At 50.7% G+C, this 18947-nt stretch overlaps 1 protein-coding gene across 3 annotated transcripts in view; it reads right to left on the bottom strand.

Moving 5' to 3' along the window:
• RASSF5 (Ras association domain family member 5) overlaps positions 1-18947 on the bottom strand; it is an 81016-nt gene that overhangs the window by 19763 nt on the left and 42306 nt on the right. Inside the window, exon 1 of one of the 3 annotated variants that reach the window (XM_012459298.3) lies at positions 12293-12810. The exons of the other annotated variants lie outside the window; for them this stretch is intronic. Within the exon in view, the coding sequence (XP_012314721.1) occupies positions 12293-12412 (120 nt within the window). The 5' untranslated portion in view covers positions 12413-12810. Of the gene's footprint in view, positions 1-12292; positions 12811-18947 lie in introns of those variants that run through there. 3 annotated transcript variants of the gene reach the window in all.

The raw sequence follows: 18947 nt of genomic DNA, 5'->3' as shown, positions 1-18947 counted from the left end.
GTGAAACCCTGTCTCTACTAAAAAAAAACAAAACAAAACAAAACAAAAACAATTAGCTGGGCATGCTGGGTCTTGCCTGTCGTCCCTGCCACTTGGGATGCTGAGGCAGGAGAACTGCTTGAACCTGGGACGCAGAGGTTGCAGTGAGCCAAGATCGCACCACAGCACTCCAGCCTGGGTGACAGAGTAAGACTCTATCTCGGGGGAAAAAAAAAGAATGGTAAATTTTATGTTATGTGTGTTTTACCACAGTAAAAAATAAAAAGGGCAGGGGAAACCTGGAGGCCATGTCACTGGCTGGTTTAATCTGGTTCCCATAAAGTTGGGAGCTTCCCTTACTTTCTATATTCCAAGCAAGGAGTCAATCCCACATCTAAGCAAATGGGCCTCTGTCATGCCAAGCCCTCCAAAACCAGGCTCTATTCCTAGGACTAGGCCACTCTCCTAGGGTGCAAAATGAACATGAAAAATGACCTGGACAGCCCAGCCCAGCTCAGAGGAGCTGCTGCAGGCGTAGCGGGCATGCCTGCTCAGAACATCCCAGGGGACTGCCCAGAAAGGTCGGGGGCACAGAAGCCTGTGCTCGAGATCAGGAAGGGGCCTCAAGATGAACTGGTCCACCTACCCAGATTCTAGAGCAAATTGAGTCATGAGGAGTGAAAGAAATAAAAACAGGTGACCCCAAAATATATTACTTTGACAGAATTTGAGATGGCTGCCACAGGGCCAGCAGACTGAGGCGGCCCTACAGAGCTGTCCTTTGTGGGGGAAATTTGCATCTGTTGAGAATCTCCTTTAATGCAGCCAGGCCTTCTTCCCTTGTCCAGATCTAGGAGAGATTAATGGAGTCTGACATCTTTAAAGATCTGAAAGAAACATTTACTATGTCATCTCTCTGAGGGTTGCTGCCTGTGAAGTTTCATCTACGTAACAAGACCACCTTGGCTAGCCAAGCCTCCTCTTCTTCCCCTCCCAAAACCTGTGTTGCCACTAAAACCTGATTTACCAACCATAACCTATTTGGGGCTGTGCTCTAAGCCCACATTCTTTCTGTAACCTCAGGATGTGTATGAGCTTCTGTACTCCATGGGGGTTGGGTCTTCATTCGAAAGGCTCTCGCAAATACACGTTAAATAAATTTGTATACCGTTTTGCCCACTCATCAATTTGCCTCATGCCAGTGATTTGCAGCAAACCTTCAGAGGGCTAAGGGGAAACTCTGCCTTGGCTCCTACAGGAGATTCAGGTAGTGGGGACTTCCCAGCCTTCTCCAGATGTTCTCCCACTACCCTGTCACGGCAAGGTCAGGTCAGGTCGACATCTGGCCTTCCAGCCTCATGCATCTAGAGAGATGGATATGCCCATAGAGTCATGGCACACTCTTGCTGCCCACAAGGTAGGAGCCACGTATTGGCTAACCATCAGAACTATCCATCCCCACCTCCAAATCATGCCCTTGTCCTCACATAGTGGACTTCCCTGCACAAGAATGCTTTGAAAAGAGGGTTCCTCAGCTTTATGTAGAGTTCCAGATGCTCTGAGAGCCACAGAGGGAAAGTCAGCAGGATCTCTAGGCCTCCAGAGGAGTGGCTTTAGGAGTCTAGCTCATAGGTTCTGCCTGCAGCCTGCACAGGGCTCCAGATGACTGTGGGAGCTCTCTCTGCCCGCAGGTCCTGGCTCCAGCTCCAGCTGGAGCTCCCTGAAGGAGAGGGCATTCAGCCCCATAAATGATTTGGATCATTCAGAGGTGGTGTGTGGGAGCTGAGTGGTCTCCGGAGGTGAGTCAGTACCCAGCACCGCGCATACCCACACTGCCCATGCTTGCTAGGAGGGGAGGGGCAGCTTGAGACTTGCACCAGCAGCCGGGACATCAGCCTGTGGTGCCCACTGGAGAAGTGCAGCCATTCCTGGCTTTCCTCCACCTGCTGCTTTGGGGGCAGGGGTGCCTCTTCATCAGGCTACACGAGTCTTCTCCTCACATGCTACCTGCCCTGTTAACCCCACCTCAGGCTGGCAGTCTTGGCACCCAGGAGCTCAGGGATTAATATGTGATATTAAAACGTGTCCACTTAGTTATTAACTAGCTCTGCGTCTTTTAACGTGTATATTCACCCACTGTGCCATAAAGGCCCAGGGGCAGGGACATTTGATCTCCTCTGTCCCCTAAATGGCCTGGCAAAGGGTGCTATCTTCAGTGACTCCAAGATGGTAGAGCTGTCACGAGGCTGCACTTGTGGGCATCTTTTGGCCCCACTGCTGGGCTTCGGCTACTTGGAGAATTCTGGAAAGAGCTACAGCTTAGTGGTCAGGAGCCCTGGCATTAGACTACTTGGGTCCAACTCCTGGATCTGGCACTTACTACTATGTGATCCTGGGCACATTATTTGACCCTTTCAGTTTCCTCTTAAGTGGCAACAATAATGTACCTACCTCGTATAGTTGTGAGGATTAAATTGAGTGTTTACCTATCAAGCACCTAGGACAGTACCCGACACATATCAAGACCCAAGCACCGGCCATTACTATGACACATTCCAGCCATTTCCCAGCAGGCCCTGCACCTGCCCTTTTCTGTGAACACAGCCTTATACCTCCATACACCCCAGTCATGAGCCCTACCTCCAGCACCTGTGTTTCTCAAAATGGCCTTTATTATCCCCAGCCCCAGAGTTGGTAACCCTAACCCCTAACCATCTCCTCCAGCATGGGTTCTCACAATTGGATGTTTATCACTTACTCTCCACTGGCAAGGCAGGTCTTCCGGTCTTACAGAGGTGAAAGGTGAGGCCTAGAGTGGTGGTTCCCCAAGGTCACACAGCGTGAAGGCTGGGCGTGGGTTCCCAGGCCCAGGGACAGGCTCCCCTGAGGCCCGGGGCTCCAGCACAGCCTGCTCCTGCCTGCTCCATCCACTGACTATGGGTGCCCAGACCAATGGCACTGCCAAACCAGGACCTTTTGCCCACTCAGTATTAAATTGGGAGAGTAAAATAAACAAAAGATTTATTGGTTTCTTCCTCCCCAACCTGCCATTCCTCCAGGCTGAAAGGCAGACAGAGGGAATCTGTCAGAGCAGGCTCCCCCGCTCCTCCCATGGCCCCCTCTGCCCACCCCTCTCTGAGGCCCCACTTGAGGAACACCCAGACTGACTCCTGTCAGCAGGTGCCAGGGCTTGGTTGCTTAGTGACCCAGCCCTGCCTACCCCCATCCTCCAGGGCAAACAGCTGAACAATCACAGCTGGGGTGGAGGGGGCTGTTCTAGGTTTGAAAAGTTCTCCTTGCATTTTCTGCTCACTCAGAGGGATTTTTCATTTCTTGGTAAGTGGAAAAATCCATTTATTCCACATCCAGAATCTTAGCAAGCTTCCCTTTAAAAGAGTCGTGAGATCAACTTTCACAAACCTTGTCCCAAAATGCTTGCTCATATGTCCCCTGGGAAAGAAGCTTCAAACCCACATTAAGCACCTACCACGTGCCAGGGGACACAGTAATGAACAGCTATGGTCCCTGGTCCAGAAAATTACAGCGAGGAGAGAAAGAGAGGCCAGGTGTTTGGGGAGCAGAGAGAAGAGGGCATCCGAGCTACAACTGGAAAGGCCTCTAACATCCCGGCTCCACCAGCTCCCACATTCTCTTCCTGAACCCACACCTTCCCAGCTAAGTGTGAGTGTCGGTATTCTAGGTGCCAAGTGTTTCTTCACTGTGCTCCGGCCAACAGATGGGACAGTGGAGCTTCAGTTCTGGGGTGAGAAGACTTGCTTCATCCTCCCCACTGCAAAGCAAGTGCCCTGCAGAGTGCCCTGCATGTCATCCACAGCAAAGTAGGGGAACAGCTGACCACCACTCAGCAAGTGGGGAGAGCCTGGAGATGAGGAGGATAATGAGGGGTTTGTGAATTGGAGGCTGATGAGATGATTATGGTAACAAAGTACAGTAACCCAGATTTCCCCAGACTAGAACAGGAAAAAATGGCCTGAATTTCAGCATCAGGAAACTGACTGAATGAGAAAAACAGCTTCCTACGGCAGGACATCAGAGCTTGAGAGGGGTGAGACTGGAGCTTACTGGGAGCCTTTCAAAGCTGGACTCTCCCCCAGCCGTGTGTGTGGTGGGAAAAGCATGTGCTTTGGAGCTGGACAAGCGTGGGGGCTGGCAACCTTGCCCTCGGCTCACCCCCTTTCACGTGTTACCTCATAGAATGTGTCAACCTTTTGGCTTGATGGCAGCAGAAATTCCGCCAGTGACATCTGTCAGCCATGAGCACTCTGCTGCCTCCCTCCCTGCTTTTCTTGCCTAGGATGGTACCCTAACTTAGCAGGGGTCCAACCAGCCTGAATCACATGGTATAGTGCCCTGGACAAGGGGGACTGGTACATGGGTTGGAGGAGGATGGTGGTAATGAACACACCTTTCTCCCCCTCCTGTCATGGGTTACGTGCAGTCCTGCTTGGGAACAGATATATGAATGGCTGTGATAACCCCTAACCATCTCCTCCAGCTCCAGGAGGCTCTGCTTTTCAGAAGGGAGGTGAATCCCCTCCATCCCCCTCAGCGGTGGTGCAGCTCTGTCACTGCATCTGCTGGCAGCCTGTCCCCAGCCCCTCATGGGCAATTCCTGTTCAAACCCTTTGACTCTAGGAGTCAGCCCCTCCATCCTCCCTGTCTCAGGAGCTGCTGCCATGTCATGATGAAGGCCAGGTGGCTGCAAGGCAGATGCTGAGAGCATCTTCCACTAGGATGTCTCCCTGCTCAGGACTCCCACCCAAACACTTCATGGATGGGGAAGGGGAGCAACTAGGGTCTGTTACACAACATGGCTGGGGGCCCTAAGGCCTTTAAGTGCAGAGACCCCGTCTCATCCATCTTTATGTCCCCTACTTGTGGTGCTCAGGGCTATAAGAAAGTTAAAAACACAACATTCTGATTGGGGCCGGTGCTGCAGAGTTTGGATGCTGTCCTAAAGAAGAAGAATCAAGTATGGGCTTCACTCTGGAAAACTTTGGGATATGGGAAAAATAAGCCCCCGACAGTTGTAGGCAGGATACACAGAGGGGGAAAACACAGGTTGGAAACTGAAGGGTAACTGACTTACTGGAGCAACTCAGTGAGAGGCCATGAGCACCCAACACAGTGGGGCGGAGATGGAGAGGAGAGGCCTGACCTCTGTAGCACCGTGGGGACAGACATAATAGAAGACCCCTGAGGTATTGAAGGTGGGGGACTAGGAGGGGTGGGGCAGAGACAGAGAGAGAAATCAGTTATGGGCAAAGGAAATGAGTTAGTTCTGGACATACTAAATTTTAGGTATCTGAGACCTCCAGGAGGCTGTAGAAAACACTATTCTAGAGCTAGGAAGAGAGGTGGGGCAAGGGATGCAGGCTGGTGAGTGATTAGCTAAAGCTGGGTGCTGTGGGAGAAGAGAGGAGATGAGCCCCCAGGACAGACGCCTTCTGTGAACAGAAGCCTCAGGCTCGGCAATTCAAGCCTGAAGCCATCTGTCACCGCAGCTCTTTCCTTCCTCCTGGCCCTGAAATCAAGTGCTCCTGATTTGTGACACTCATCCGCTTATCTCTGTGGAATATGCCAGGCTAGCTCTGGATCCCCACCCCAGGCTCTTTGGGGTAGACTGAACCATGAAGAAGAAACTAAGGACCACCTGCAGGACAGGTCTGGGTTCCCCACCCAGGGAGCTCCCAGAGCCAGAAGGTACATAGGTGTGGGTTACCTGGCAAGTTAAGAGAAGAGAAGAGAATTCAGGTCCCCGGGCTAGGACCCCTTCAAACTCCTAGGCTGGGAGTTGGATCCAGAGCCTGATCTGACAGTGTACAGTAAGACCTGGGATTCAGGGTTTGATACTGGCATAAAATCTTTCTTCTTTTCTCCCTAAACTGCTTGGGTGGCTGGATATTACGTGTCCCAAACTATAACTGAAATTGCTTTATAGGGAAAAGCTAATTCTGGATAAATCGTCTAAACTTGTGAAGAAAGAAGGGAGGGCAGGAGGAGAGGAAGCGGAACAGCGAGTGAGGGAAGCCTGGACTAATCGGCGTGTGAACGAGGATGTCTTGGGTGAGTTCCTGGTGTTCCTGAAGGAAGTCGTCTTTCTGACCCCTCAAGTCCTTATGGTTTAGAGAACTTGGGAGCCAATATCTAGAATCCCTATTGGGTCCATGAGAAACTAGTAAAAAGGGTCTGTTCTCATGCAAAGAGGCAAGGGACTCTCAGTGGGGAAGATAAGGCCAAGCTCACACGACAAGGGTGCTTGCTGAGAAGGACGGGATGAAGTACCTCAGTGTGATGGTTGAAGTGACTTGGCCATAGCCTCTTAGTGGCTTGAGCTGGATGAGAAGACAGAACTTCATTTACAATTAGTGCTGTCTTCCCTTACATCATGTGCCATCAAGATCTCAAGGGCCTGTCACCCAAACAGCCTTGAAATAAGAGTTCAGCATGTCATGATAAGACTAGCAGAGAAAGCTCAAGCAGGACCCAGGGGGCCTGACTCCTCGGATCTGTCGCTCCTGAGCTGTATGACTGGGGATGAATCCTCTTCCCTCTCTAGACTTCAGTTTCCAGCCTAGGAACCTTTCAGGAATCTGTGACACATTCTCATCTTGCATTCCAATTGAGGTAAGCAGTCAATTACCAAATATTTCCTAAACAGGTGGTTCCTAGATTGCAGTATATATGAGAATCACCTGGGAAGAGTATTAGAAAAGCAGACTCCAGGGCCCCATCTCCAAAGATTCAGGAGGCAGTAGCTCTGGAGTAGGGCCCCTGAAACTCCATTCTCAAAGAGTAATTCTGGTGCAGGCGGCTGAGGCCGCCTTGGTGCAACACTGGAGGTTTCAGATGCTGCAGAGAAACCAGAGAAGGGCTGAGTGAGGAAAAGCATCCGTCCTGAAAGGGTTTCCAGTTTAGATGGGGGAGACAGGACCCAATCCCAAGAACAGAATATCCTCAGTGACAGATGAGAGAGAGGTACAAGGTCAAAGAAGCAGAGGTCATGTCCTTCCCCAAGCAGGGATGAGCAGAGCTTCCCAGGTACCTGGCACAGAGAAGGTGGCAGGAGGCATGCGTGGCAGAGACAGCTAAACGCTCACCACAACCTGCTTCCTTTTCTGTCAGGGCTCACAGCTGTACTTCACTTCCCAACCTCCCCTGTGGTTAGGTGTGGCCACATGACTGAGTTCCAGCCAATGACCTGTGGGTGCAAGAAACACGCACCATTTCTGGGCCTGGCCCGCAAGCCTCCCATGTGTTATCCTGATCCCCACCTGCCAATCTAACTTTAAGTGAAGGGGGAAATAAACCTCTGATTACATTCAATGACTGAAAAGCAGGGGTTATTTGTTTCAAGTTAGTCGAACCTGACTGTACAGGATGCAAGAGAGAAGATGCAGCAGTTCAACCCAAGCAGCATTTAGTCGGTACCAGCTTTTGTAACCAAGTACTTGGTGTTGGACCTGAAGGAGATGTGAGTTCTGATCTTATAGGGCTGATGATACTGGGAAGGGCCAGAGGAGGCAGCGGGCAGTGAATCCCACTGGTGTGGAGTTTGGACGGTATCTCTAAATGAGGCTATCCAGAGGCTGTGCCAGTCTGAAATCTCTTTTGGAACTAGTCTTGAGCCAGGTAAGCCTTTGAGATACCACACAGAAAAACAGTCAAATGGGCCAATGGTTCCAAAGATTCTTGTTTTATTTTTATTGCTCAAATTTGGAGCTAACTTATTTCTAGTATTCTTTTCTCTCATGCCAAGGTGGTGAGGGGCAGGTGCCATGCCTGAGGCCTGGGTGTGCCTGCTGCTAACAGAGAGATGGGGACCTCTCCAACTTGTCCCAGGGCTGTGGGGTTGGCTGGGGTCCCTAGAGTACCACAGGGACCCTTCCAAGGAGGAGCTCACTGGCCAGGCAGGAGATGGAAGGGAACAGGCAGGGAACAGGATCTGACCTCCAGGACCCTCTTCCTCTTACATCTTCCTTGAAGAAAAAGAATTTAATGGTGTCACTGTAGACCCGAGAAGGCATAGGTGGATGGAGACATGGGAGTGCGTTCTGTATGCACTTAAGTATAACGTTTAACTATAGGCCGGGCGTAGTGGCTTACACCTGTAATCCCAGCACTTTAGAAGGCCAAGGCAGGGGGATCACCTGAGCTCAGGAGTTCAAGAACAGCCTGGCTAACATGGTGAAACCCCATCTCTACTAAAAAAATACAAAAATTAGCTGGGTGTGGTGGTGGGTGCCTGTCATCTCAGCTACTCAGGAGGCTGAGTCAAGAGAATTGCTTGAACCCAGGAGGCAGAGGTTGTGGTAAGCCAAGATTGCACCATTACACTCCAGCCTGGGCAACAAGAGCGAGACTCTGTCTCAGTAAAAAAAAAAAAAAAAAAGAAAGAAAGAAAAATAAAAATATTTAACTATAAATATAGTCAACCTTTTGTTCTTCATATCCACAGAGAAAAACACACATGAGGAGGAGTCTCCAGTGGGAAGACAGATGTTTATCCATTAACGTATTTCAATTGTAGGATAAACACCAAGAAGAACTTTTAAATTATGAAGTTGTAAGATTACAGGGCCCCCGGCTAGTGTCAAGTGTAGGGTCGATGTCCCCTTAGCTAGTGTGCCTTAAGGAATGGGGGGATGGGAAGAACCTTTCAAGACCTGACCCAGCCTGAAGTTGTTCGAGTGTTGCATTTTGCAGAAGGTACCGAGAGGGCAAGGCCTACAGCCTATCCTGGGTCACCTACTGAGTAGGAGACGACCAAGAAGAAGAGCACTTGACAAGGAGTCCTGGAGGGGTTAGCCCGGGCTCTACCCAGATGTGTGGCCTGGTGACTTCCTTCCACCTCTCTAGGCCTCTGTAAAGCAAGGTGCTCTGACATTCTGCAAGCAGCAGGCTGTATGTGTCCTCAGAACACTCACCCCAATACTCTGGGCTGGTGCCAGAGTCCTGGGGTCCCAGAGCCTGTTTAATAACATGCAGAGAGAGCTCAGAGCGCCCACGTCCCTGCTCAGATGTCAAAACCCTAAATGGCCACCACCTGTAGGCATTCGGGAAATTGATGGGAATGGAAGCTGGTCCCACTTCCAGGGTCAGATCCCTGATAGGAAAAAAATGAACAAACGGCAGGGATGGACAGAGGGCCTGGCCTGGCTTCACCAGTCCTACAAATCACCAAACCCTGTCTTTTATGGGACCAAGGAAGAAAATTCTCTGGGCTAGGAGGCAAGAGAGTAAGTTCTAACCCTGGGTCCATCAAAACCTTGTCCTGTAACCTGATAAGTCCCCTACCCATCTAGCCAACACCTTAGATTGAGGTAACTATGCTGGGCTTACTGAGACCTTCTGCGTCTGCACTGCCCGAACCCACAGGCTGGCTCTCCCCCAAGCCCCATTCGTGACGTGCATGACCCGGAGAAACACGACCTAATTGTGCCGGCCAGGTGGGAAAGTACCGCCTCAGCCTCCTGAAACTGTGATGTGACTCAAAACCAAGTCAAAGGAAGGAGGTGGCCCCAGGAAACTGCCATTTTCCTAAAGGAGAGACCAAGCTAGGGCCCGCAGCCTGGCGCCCACATCACCTTGCTGTCTCCTGACCTTGAGGCACCTCCTTCCTAGGAAATGAGGAGAGCTTCCCCACCCCTCCAACCTCTCTCCAAAGGGCAATGGACGGGAGGCTCAGAACTCCTGGGACTGACTAGCGACAGCTCCCATGCGGTGGCATCGCACAGCAGCGAGCCTTCCCTGAAGCTCCGTTCCAGCCAGGCGCAGACTGAGCAGCCACACAGGTGGTTCTGACAAGGCTATTTATAGAAGCAAGCTCAGCCCTTCCCAAATGAGGGCCTCAGTCTCTCAGCGACCGGGAAACACATACACTCCTTTCCTTGGAGACAGGAAAAAGAAATTCTCTGAGGAGCTCAGACATGATCTCTCTTTGGGGAAGAAAAAAATAAAGCACTCTAAGAGGTCAGAATGGGGTCAGAATATGGCAGAGCTCTTTAAAATCCCTTCCAGGAGTGATCCAAGGGAGAAGAGAGAGTTGAAAAGTGTTATTGAAGGTAAAAGACACCTAGAAGAAGGAAGGACTGAAACCTTTAGGGGATGCTTCCCCAGCTCAGTCAGCCTCGCCCGCTTCGGTCCACCCTGCACTTGCTCACCAGCCCTGCTCCTCCCTGGAGAGTTCTGTGCTGAAGGCCAGCCTGGTGCTGAGGAACACTGTCCCCGACCCCAGTCCTGAATATCCAGTCAAGATGCTTCCCGTAAGGATAAGAGGGGCTGTGCCCACTACCCCGAAGCATTTATCCCTTTTCGCCCTGTCTGGGGTTCAGTAAAAGGAGTTTCTTAGAAGGGATTCCTGTCTTCTGAGGACTCACAGACTCTGGCAAGATGAGGCAGGAAGATACACAGAGGCTCCAAGATAGGAGGTGGATTCAAGACACGAAGTACAGGAAGTGTTTCTGTGCGCACCAAACCAAAGGTGTGTTTTGTGGAGCCAGGCAAGGAAGGAGAATTGGAGGGAAGGGAGAGAGATGGCTGTTTAGGCCATGGAGCAAGCCGTCCCCCGGCACCAACCGCATTCCAGCGTATTTTCTTGTAGGATATTTCTATTTCTCCCAAGAAATATCAGAAACAGCTATCTTTTCCACTGCCAAGTCAAAGAAACCCCATTTTTGCAGTGCCCCTTCCTCACCTAATTATGCAAAAATCTCACCCTCTGAAACCAAGGGCTTGCAGCCTAGCTGGCAGTGAGCAGCAAACATAGCAGCTAAACTTTGGTTTAAAAACAGGAACCATTTCCTTCCCAGGCAGCAACAAAACATCTAGAGACATAGTTCAAAACCTCAGCTGTCTATCAGAATTACCTGGGGAGCTTTTCAAAATCCTGATGCCCAGGCTGTACCCCAGACCAATTAAATCAGACACTCTGGGCATGGGAACCAGGATCACCAGTATTTTCTAAAGCTTCCTGTGAGTCCAGTGTGTAGCTAAGGTTGAGAACCACTGGTCTAAATACCTAGCTTCCTGGAGTATCTGTGGGGGAAGAGGGGGGACTTGTACCATGTGGCAAGAACCCCACAGGAGGGTGGGACACCTCCCCTCTGCAGCCACGGTGTTCTGCATGAGCCCCCAGCTGCAGCCAGGGAAAGGACGGCTGTCCCTTTGCCCCTTACCCTCCAGAACATCCCCTGCTCTCCAGCCTCATGAGTGGTGCCCCAGAAAACAGGGGCTAGTTACAGGGGCCTATTTTAGTTGATTCCTTCAAACGTAACATCACAACCTCTCCTTTGGTTCTTGGGCCTCTTCTCACAATTGGAAGGTCCAGTGCATTTGCCTGACTTCAGAACCCAGGAAAGGCAAGGGCCTACAGGTAAGATGAATTATTAACAATGGAGGCTCCAGAGTCAGGCCTGGGGAAGTTTTTGGTTCATTTGAATTGGTGTAGCACTGTTGAATTAATGATGAGCCTGCCACACACCTGTGAAATGTAACAGCTCACTTCTGTCTATAAACGGCCCCTTCTAGGTAAGCTCTCTAAGGACCTGGCTTGGAGCCCTCTCATTTAAGTGGCAAAACAAATAAACAAACTCAGCGTTGCCTCCACTCCCACCAAGAAACTGACAGGCACGAGGCCTGCAGCCAACTGGGAGAGCGGCCAGGGAACCCAGGCTTGCTGGGTGTCTAGAGGCGGACACCTTTAGGAAACACAAATGCCACATGCCATCAGGAAACACATACAAGCCCCTTTAGGTTACCCAAAGCGACCCAGGAAGTTAAAGTGGTAGCATGACAGCAGCCTAGGCCAGAAGTTTTAGTTTGCTTCTATAAACACCCTGAACTTCTGCAAAGTTGCTGGATTACGACTTAAGGTGGTTCTGGCCACTTCAAATACGGAAGTCTCTACCGATGAATGTGTGTTTACGAATGTTTATCAACCGATGAATGTTTAGCCTACTGAGAGACTGGGTGCCATTCAGTTTCCATCTGGAACTTCTAAGCTAGGATTTGGGGAGGGGGTTGCGGGGTGAGACCCCGCACTCAGGCACAGGTGAACCTGCAGCCAATCTACCAGCCAGGCAGAGAGCCATTTTGAAGAGATCTGAGGACGGAACTGCTGAGAGGAGGTCTGACCAGCTGAACAGTGCAGGTCCCTGAAGGCTCCAGGAAAGTGCCTGGCCACTTTCCTGACATGTGGCTTTGTCCCTTTGCTGGGAGCAAGGTTTCCCTTCTAGACCACAGAGGTAATTCTCCCCCACGAAAGGCTCCTACATTCCATTATTATGTTTACCTTTGAAAGATGTTTGCTCTGCGCATTTCTGAAAAAGGTGGTCTTAGCAGTGAAGAAGCAGTCTTCCAGTTCCTCGTCCAGGCTGCAGTACCCACTGCTCATGCTGCTGTCCACGGTCATCTAGCCCGGAGCTCCCGGCTGAGGCCGCCAGCGCATCAGACGGGGCCGGGCTCAGGATGCGGCGGAGGGAGGTGGGCGCCCCTCCCCGGGCTCTGCCCCGAGCCCTGAGCCCCGAGCCAGGAGCTGGTCGGGTACCCGGCCAGGCACAGCCGGCGGGCCGCCTGCGTTTCCTTCACCCGGTGCGAGCGAGCGGCCGGGTAACCTGCTCCTGTCCCCGCGCAGCCTGCGCCTGCAGAGCCCTGGGCGCCTGGCTCGTGCCCCACTCCCTGACTCGCCCGGGCTATGCGGTTTCGTGTCCCCGGCGCCAGCGCCCTCCTTCCGCCGCCGCCGTGCAGAGCGCCATCTCCGCACCTCCCCCGCCTCCCGCGCCTTTCCTGCCCCTCGCGCACAGCAGTTCTGAAGCCACTTCCTCTGCAAGGTTCCTCAAAGCCGGCTGGGCTGTCACTGTCCCCCCCCCCCCCCGGCCCGCCTGGGTGCCACCCGCCCCCGGTGGCAAGAGGACTCAGGGAACCGCAGGTCCTATCAGGGATGCAGGGAAGGAAGGGACCAGGACGGACCCAAGGGGGAACATTCCCTCTGTTCTTTCTTCATCATGTACTGGCTTCTGGAAGGAGCCCATTCTCATCAGCTCCGGTGACTCAGGTTCCAGGGAGTAGAATCTGTAGAAGGTGCTAGCTATAAGAGCAACACCCCCATCCCTCCTCCCTTCTCCCCAGTCCACTTCCTCATCCCCACCCGCCGCCTCCCCCATTTGCTCGGTTGGGGAGCGGGGTCAATCGGAGTGGCTAGAGAAGAAGAAAATCAATATCTGCCCTGCCTGGGGAAACAGCAGTATTTTAAGTTGGAAATTCCAGGAGAAACTGCAGGGTCACCACAAGCACATGGAAATCAGATGCAGAGTTATGGCAACCTGGAGAGCAAGCTGCCTTCCCACCCATAGAACTTGGCCCTCAGGATACACAGGAGCCTGCAGACACCGCCCAGGTTATCTGTGCAACTTCCTGATAGTCTGGTCTTGGCCAGATCTTGTCACTTCTAACGCTGAGGAGGGCTCAATTATATTTCCCATCTGACTGGACAAAGGAACACCTAGGGCTGAATCCTTCAAAGCAATTAAGACAATAATCCCACAATAGATCAATAGGAGTTATAGCTATCGCTGTGTGAACAACTGTATGTGCAGGTGATTTACATGCACTCTTATCACTGACTCTTTCCAACAGCCTTGAGACAGAGACTGTGTACAGATGAGAAAACTGAGGCTTGGAGTCACACAGGTAGCACTCGTGTGCTGGGACTCAGCCCAGGTGTGTGCGCCTTCCTACACTCCTAGTCACTGTCATATACAGACCCTCAGCAGCAATGTGGCTACTTGGGGGGGCATTTTTTCATCTTTTTTTTTTTTGAGACTTTTTCTGTCGCCCAAGCTGGAGTGCAGTGGCGTGATCTCAGCTCACTGCAACCTCTGCCTCTCAGGTTCAAGCGATTTTCCTGCCTCAGCCTCGTGAGTAGCTGGGATGACAGGTGCGTACCACTACACCCAGCTAATTTTTGTATTTTAAGTAGAGACAGGATTTCACCATGTTGGCCAGGATGGTCTCGATCTCCTGACTTCGTGATCTACCCGCCTCAGCCTCCCAAAGTGCTGGGATTACAAGTATGAGCCACCGTGCCCAGCTGCCATCTTTAAATACAGCAGTGGCTGGAGTCCCAGTGGGGAAACAGGCTTCAGAGCCTGGCTTTGCTACCATGTTCATGGAGTCTGATGCCGTATGGACCCCAGAGCACCCTGGACAGTGGCTGAGAGGGATTATCAGGACTCTCTCCATGTCTGTGTAGCTTTTCCTACAGTTCTGAAACAATCCAGTCCTGGGGAAGCATAGGGTTGGTGGAGGACTAGACTCAGCCCCCAGACACCAAGCTGCCAACTCCATCTTAAGCTCTGGCTACCTTCAGGAGAAACCTTCTCCCACTCCTACCTAAGCCAAATCCGTCAGCGCTCAGGAAGGTTTCAAACTGCAGCCCAATTTGGCTTCATCCTCCCACACAGTCTGCTTCCCGGAACCCTGAGAGTGCCTGGCAGGCGCAAACACAAGAGAGCTGAGAGTCAGCACCCCAGCCGGCTGGCCGCCCTCAGTGCAGGAGAACTGTCAATACCCGTAGCTGTCTCATCTGGCAGGCAGAGAAGGGGAGGGAGACGGCCGGCGCCAGGGGCTGGAATGAGCTACCGGGTGTTTGCAGGGGAAGATCTCACATTAAGGGGGTTGAAAGTAGGTTCTGGCTTTGTCTGGATCTGGAGCAATCTTTTTTTTCAAATGGGTATTTTAGAGGCTGTTTTGGGGGGTTTTCCTCAGAGAGGTGGTTTCCTGTGACCCGTGGGCCATCAATAACAGCCCACCTGCTTTGTCCAGCCAGCTAAGAAACATGCTTTTCTTCACAAAAAGAGCCTCCATGCTCAGTGGGAATCCAATACTTAGGGAAAAAAACAGGCCCCAGATTCTCTGTGGCTGCACTGTGTCCTTAAAGTCACATGGGGAAGCCCTGCAATGCAACGGCAACGACATTCAAAATGTGCAGTCTTCAAATACAGCTAATAACCTATTCAAACACCAAGCCAAGGTACCCCGGGAGTCAGCATGAATCTCTCCTTATAAGCAACACCCCAGATGCCAGACCTGGTTAGGAAAGTTCTCAGGGATGCCGTGTTCTTTTAGGGTGCTGCTCTCTGCCATTCCAAACATTATGACAATCTGACATCTGAATAGGGCTTTTCAAACCCTTTTAACATCCATTATTTCACTTGGGCTACTCTTCTTTTACCTTAAGAGCAGGTACTACGCCCATTTTATAGATAAGGAAACTGAGGGAAGTAACTTGCTCATCACAGCTCATTACTTTAAAAGCCTCTTGATTTCTAGTTAATGTCTCTTCCCCTACTCTACCCCAGCTGTCAATGAATCCAGGTTTGGAAGAAAGGTTTCTTCATGTGTAAGAAGTCAGCAAAACAGAGACTGTGCTGGCAGGGACTTTAGGACTAGAAGAAATACACAAAGATCATATATAACATACCAAAGTTGGCCAGCCTCCAGGAGGAAAAATCCAGACTGAAGCCTCAGGGTCTCAAAGGAAGGAAGACAGGACTCCCTTCAGCATCTAATGGCCCTGTCTGAACCTCTGAACCTCTTCCCTATGAATAATCAATAACAGTGATAGCTTGGCCAGGGTAAGAGGGAGGGGGCATGGAAGAGTCTGAACAAGAGGCTTTATCGCACAAAGGAGGGAACTGGCTGTTCTTGTCCCTGGACATAGGAAGAGGAGGCTGGATCTAAAGCATAGCAGCCACAGCCCTAAATCCATGGCACCATGCTGGGGTTCAGAAAGCCCCATTGAAATGATGAATGGGCCACTTTCCTAAGTTAAAGCGTCAGATGATGAAAGACATCATTTTAAGCTTTTTTCCTTTCTCAAGTACAATCCTGTCATGTGGCCAGATCCTCTTGTAAGATCCACCCTGTAGTTCTGCATGTACCAGAAAAGCTGTGATACAGGCCTGGAAGTCAGGAGCTTGTATTCTAGTCCCAGCTCCGACTCCAGCTTGATATATACATATATCGAGCAACCTTGGACGTCAGGTTTCCCGTCTATCCAATTGAAGGGTAGCAGGGGTGGGGATCAGATTTAGGGCCTTATGACCTTATGATCAGATTTACTGGCATATAGAGAGGTTGAAAACCAGGGTAGATGCCACCCTACCCCGGAGACATATTTTGAAATCACTGTTAGCTAGTATGTGCAGGCACTGTACTAATCATTTGTTCATAATTTAATTTAAGCCCTACAACAAACCTATGAGGAAGCTACGGTTACTATCTATATTTTACAGAAAGAAAAGGGAGGTTATGGCAAGTAACTTGCACATATCCACACTGTTAGTTAATGATGGAGCCAAATATCAATCCAACTGCGTCTGACCCCAGAACTCAAGTCCTTGAACTCTATACTCTGCGGCCTCATGGTTTACCTCTGTGATTACTCTCATTATAACCATATGTCTTAAATTATAGTCCATTACAAACAAGTTAGGAACCACTTTCCCCATCCGCCTATGCCCTATCTTCCTTTCTCTTCTCCTGCTGTGTACCCCTGCTCTCCCTGGGGGGTAAGTCTCACCTAAGCCAATGGTATCAACCACACCTAACAGACTCAGGGCTTATAATTCTTTCTCTCTCCGGTATCTCCAGGTGGGTACCTGTAACAGCTCACTGAGTACCCAGCCCTTCCTATTGAAGTTTCACTCTCAACAGGCTCAAAATTGAGTCTGTTATTCCGTGCCTTGTCCTCTACCTGCTCCTCCTCTTCCTCCTTAAGTATTTCCTATCTTGATGAATGTCATTAACCGAGATTAGTGCAAAGCCTTCCAAGAGTTCCCCTTGTTCCCATCTCTGCCTCCTCCAAACCCCTCACCTCCTCATTGCCACAGTTATCCTTCTGAGATGAAGATCCATCTGATTGTGGTACCATAACAACTTCTATTCAGATTTAAATGAAAAATTATTGAAAAATGACTCTGTATCAAGTTCTACTGGCTTATTCTTTCATTCATTCATTTAACAAATATTTACTGAGCACTTTCTTCAGGCAAGCACTAGTCCGGGTGTTTGAGTTTGGGCATGAATAGGGCATTGGCTTCTAATAATGTACAGTCTAGTGAGAACAACATTGAATACGACGGTCTACTAAAGTAACTGAATGCAAGTTACACATTTCATTATCTCACTTAATCCTCAGAACCTGCTGGAAGGTATTTTGCATACAAATAAATCTCAATTCAGAGTAAACTTGCCCAAGCAAGTAAATGGTAGAATCAGATTCACACCCAGAGCCCCCATAACCCTCCATTACAATTGTTGTCCTTTCTCCATCGACTCCCAGCGCCTATTCCAAACTCTTGAGCAGGTCCTCCAAGACCCTTCACGGTGCACACGCAGCCAACAGTTTACACCTATCTCCAGGTGCAATCAAGCAGCCCTCGTTACAGCTGCACAAAATTCGATGCACATTGCCAGAAGCCACCCTGCCCTCTCGTGGCCTAGCTCTTGTTATTCCCTCTTCTGAAGTCAAAATCCTCCTCCTCCTCTGTCCTCCCCACTTCCTGACACATATTCCCCATAACAACCATACCTCCCACACCTTCCATGTGACCCTGAGAAGCATCCTTAACCAGATGTCCTATCTGGGATAAATCTTAAGATGCTGCCAGTCATCCCCAGGGTAGCATTTTTCAGCATTCAATGGCTGTGTACAGCAGAGAGCTGAATGTCTCCCCAGATGACTTCCTGTTGTAAGAGGTGAGTGGTGGCACATGATTTAGGTTAGGCTCACCCTAGAGTCACTTTCTCAGCCGTGCTAACCCACACCACACTTCTGATTGGCTGCCAGGCTAACAGCTTCAATAGGCCTTGACACTGAAACTACTGAAGACAGTTGAGTTACCCGCGTCGTCCACACCCTCGAGAACTCATGTCAGGGTCTGAGTCAGGCTCAGGGGCTCTGTCTTCTAATTTTCCTCCCTAGTGAGAATAGAGAGTGACAAATGATGTTTCTGATCAACAGCTGTCTCCCTCATGTGCCCCTCTCCGGGCAGGGCCAATCCTCCGACATCCCGGGCAGCGTGGTCACCAGTGTGAGACGTGAACAACCCTTGCACTGCTACATCTAGCAAGGAGGGTGTTGCTGCCTCTCGCCTCAGAGCTGACCTAGCCAAGCTAGGGGTCACCTCAGGCTGGAGGAGCCCAGAGAAATGTCTCGGGGTATAAGGATTTCTAGAGAAATATGCACCAGAGCTCTCTCCCCTCCTTGTGGCCAGGACTTCAGGTGCCTCCTTTTTGGGAAGCATTTCCACTCCACCTAATTAGAAATACATTTGCATGGGCTGGCCCACCTGGGGCTGGTCAGATGGGCCTTGGGGAGGCTCCTGTGAGGGCGCTGTCCAGTGCAGATGAACCACCGACAGCTTTGGCCAGCACTCTGGCTTCCAGAGTGTGGCGGGAATCTATGAAGGAGTCATGGAGAAAGCTGTCCCAGATGGGATGGCCTAGTCAGGGGAAGGTGGAGGGAGCAGGGGACTGGCTCCTTCTCTTGGCTGGTGTGCATCTGGTACCTCTAGAATCCCCTGGGAGCAGTCATTAATTCTTTATCAAGGGAAGGAGTCAGAATATAAATCAGTGCCAAATTTGGGGTTTGGAAGCTAGGGAAATACTGACCGAGGGGCTGGGTGGGGTCCAGTGATTCCACTCCCCACCCTCACATCTACCAGGAAAGATTAGATGTGCGACCCTAGTTTCTGACTTTTCTGACATCCGTGCCATGTCAACTAAAGGTGGTGAGTCTCCTCTCATTTCTGGTGGCCAGAGAATAACAAAAGATACTGTCAGTAACAATTGATTGCTAGATCATAAAGTTATTCAGCTATCGAAAGCCAGACTTTAGAGCTGGGAGTGCTAAACTTGCCCCAGGGTGGCAGAAAGGGGCTGTC

The sequence above is a fragment of the Aotus nancymaae genome, unplaced genomic scaffold, assembly GCF_030222135.1.
Source record: "Aotus nancymaae isolate 86718 unplaced genomic scaffold, 86718_ANA_hifiasm-v0.15.2.pri h1tg000039l, whole genome shotgun sequence".
Lineage (NCBI taxonomy): Eukaryota > Metazoa > Chordata > Mammalia > Primates > Aotidae > Aotus > Aotus nancymaae.
This window is presented reverse-complemented; position numbering and strand designations above follow the sequence as displayed.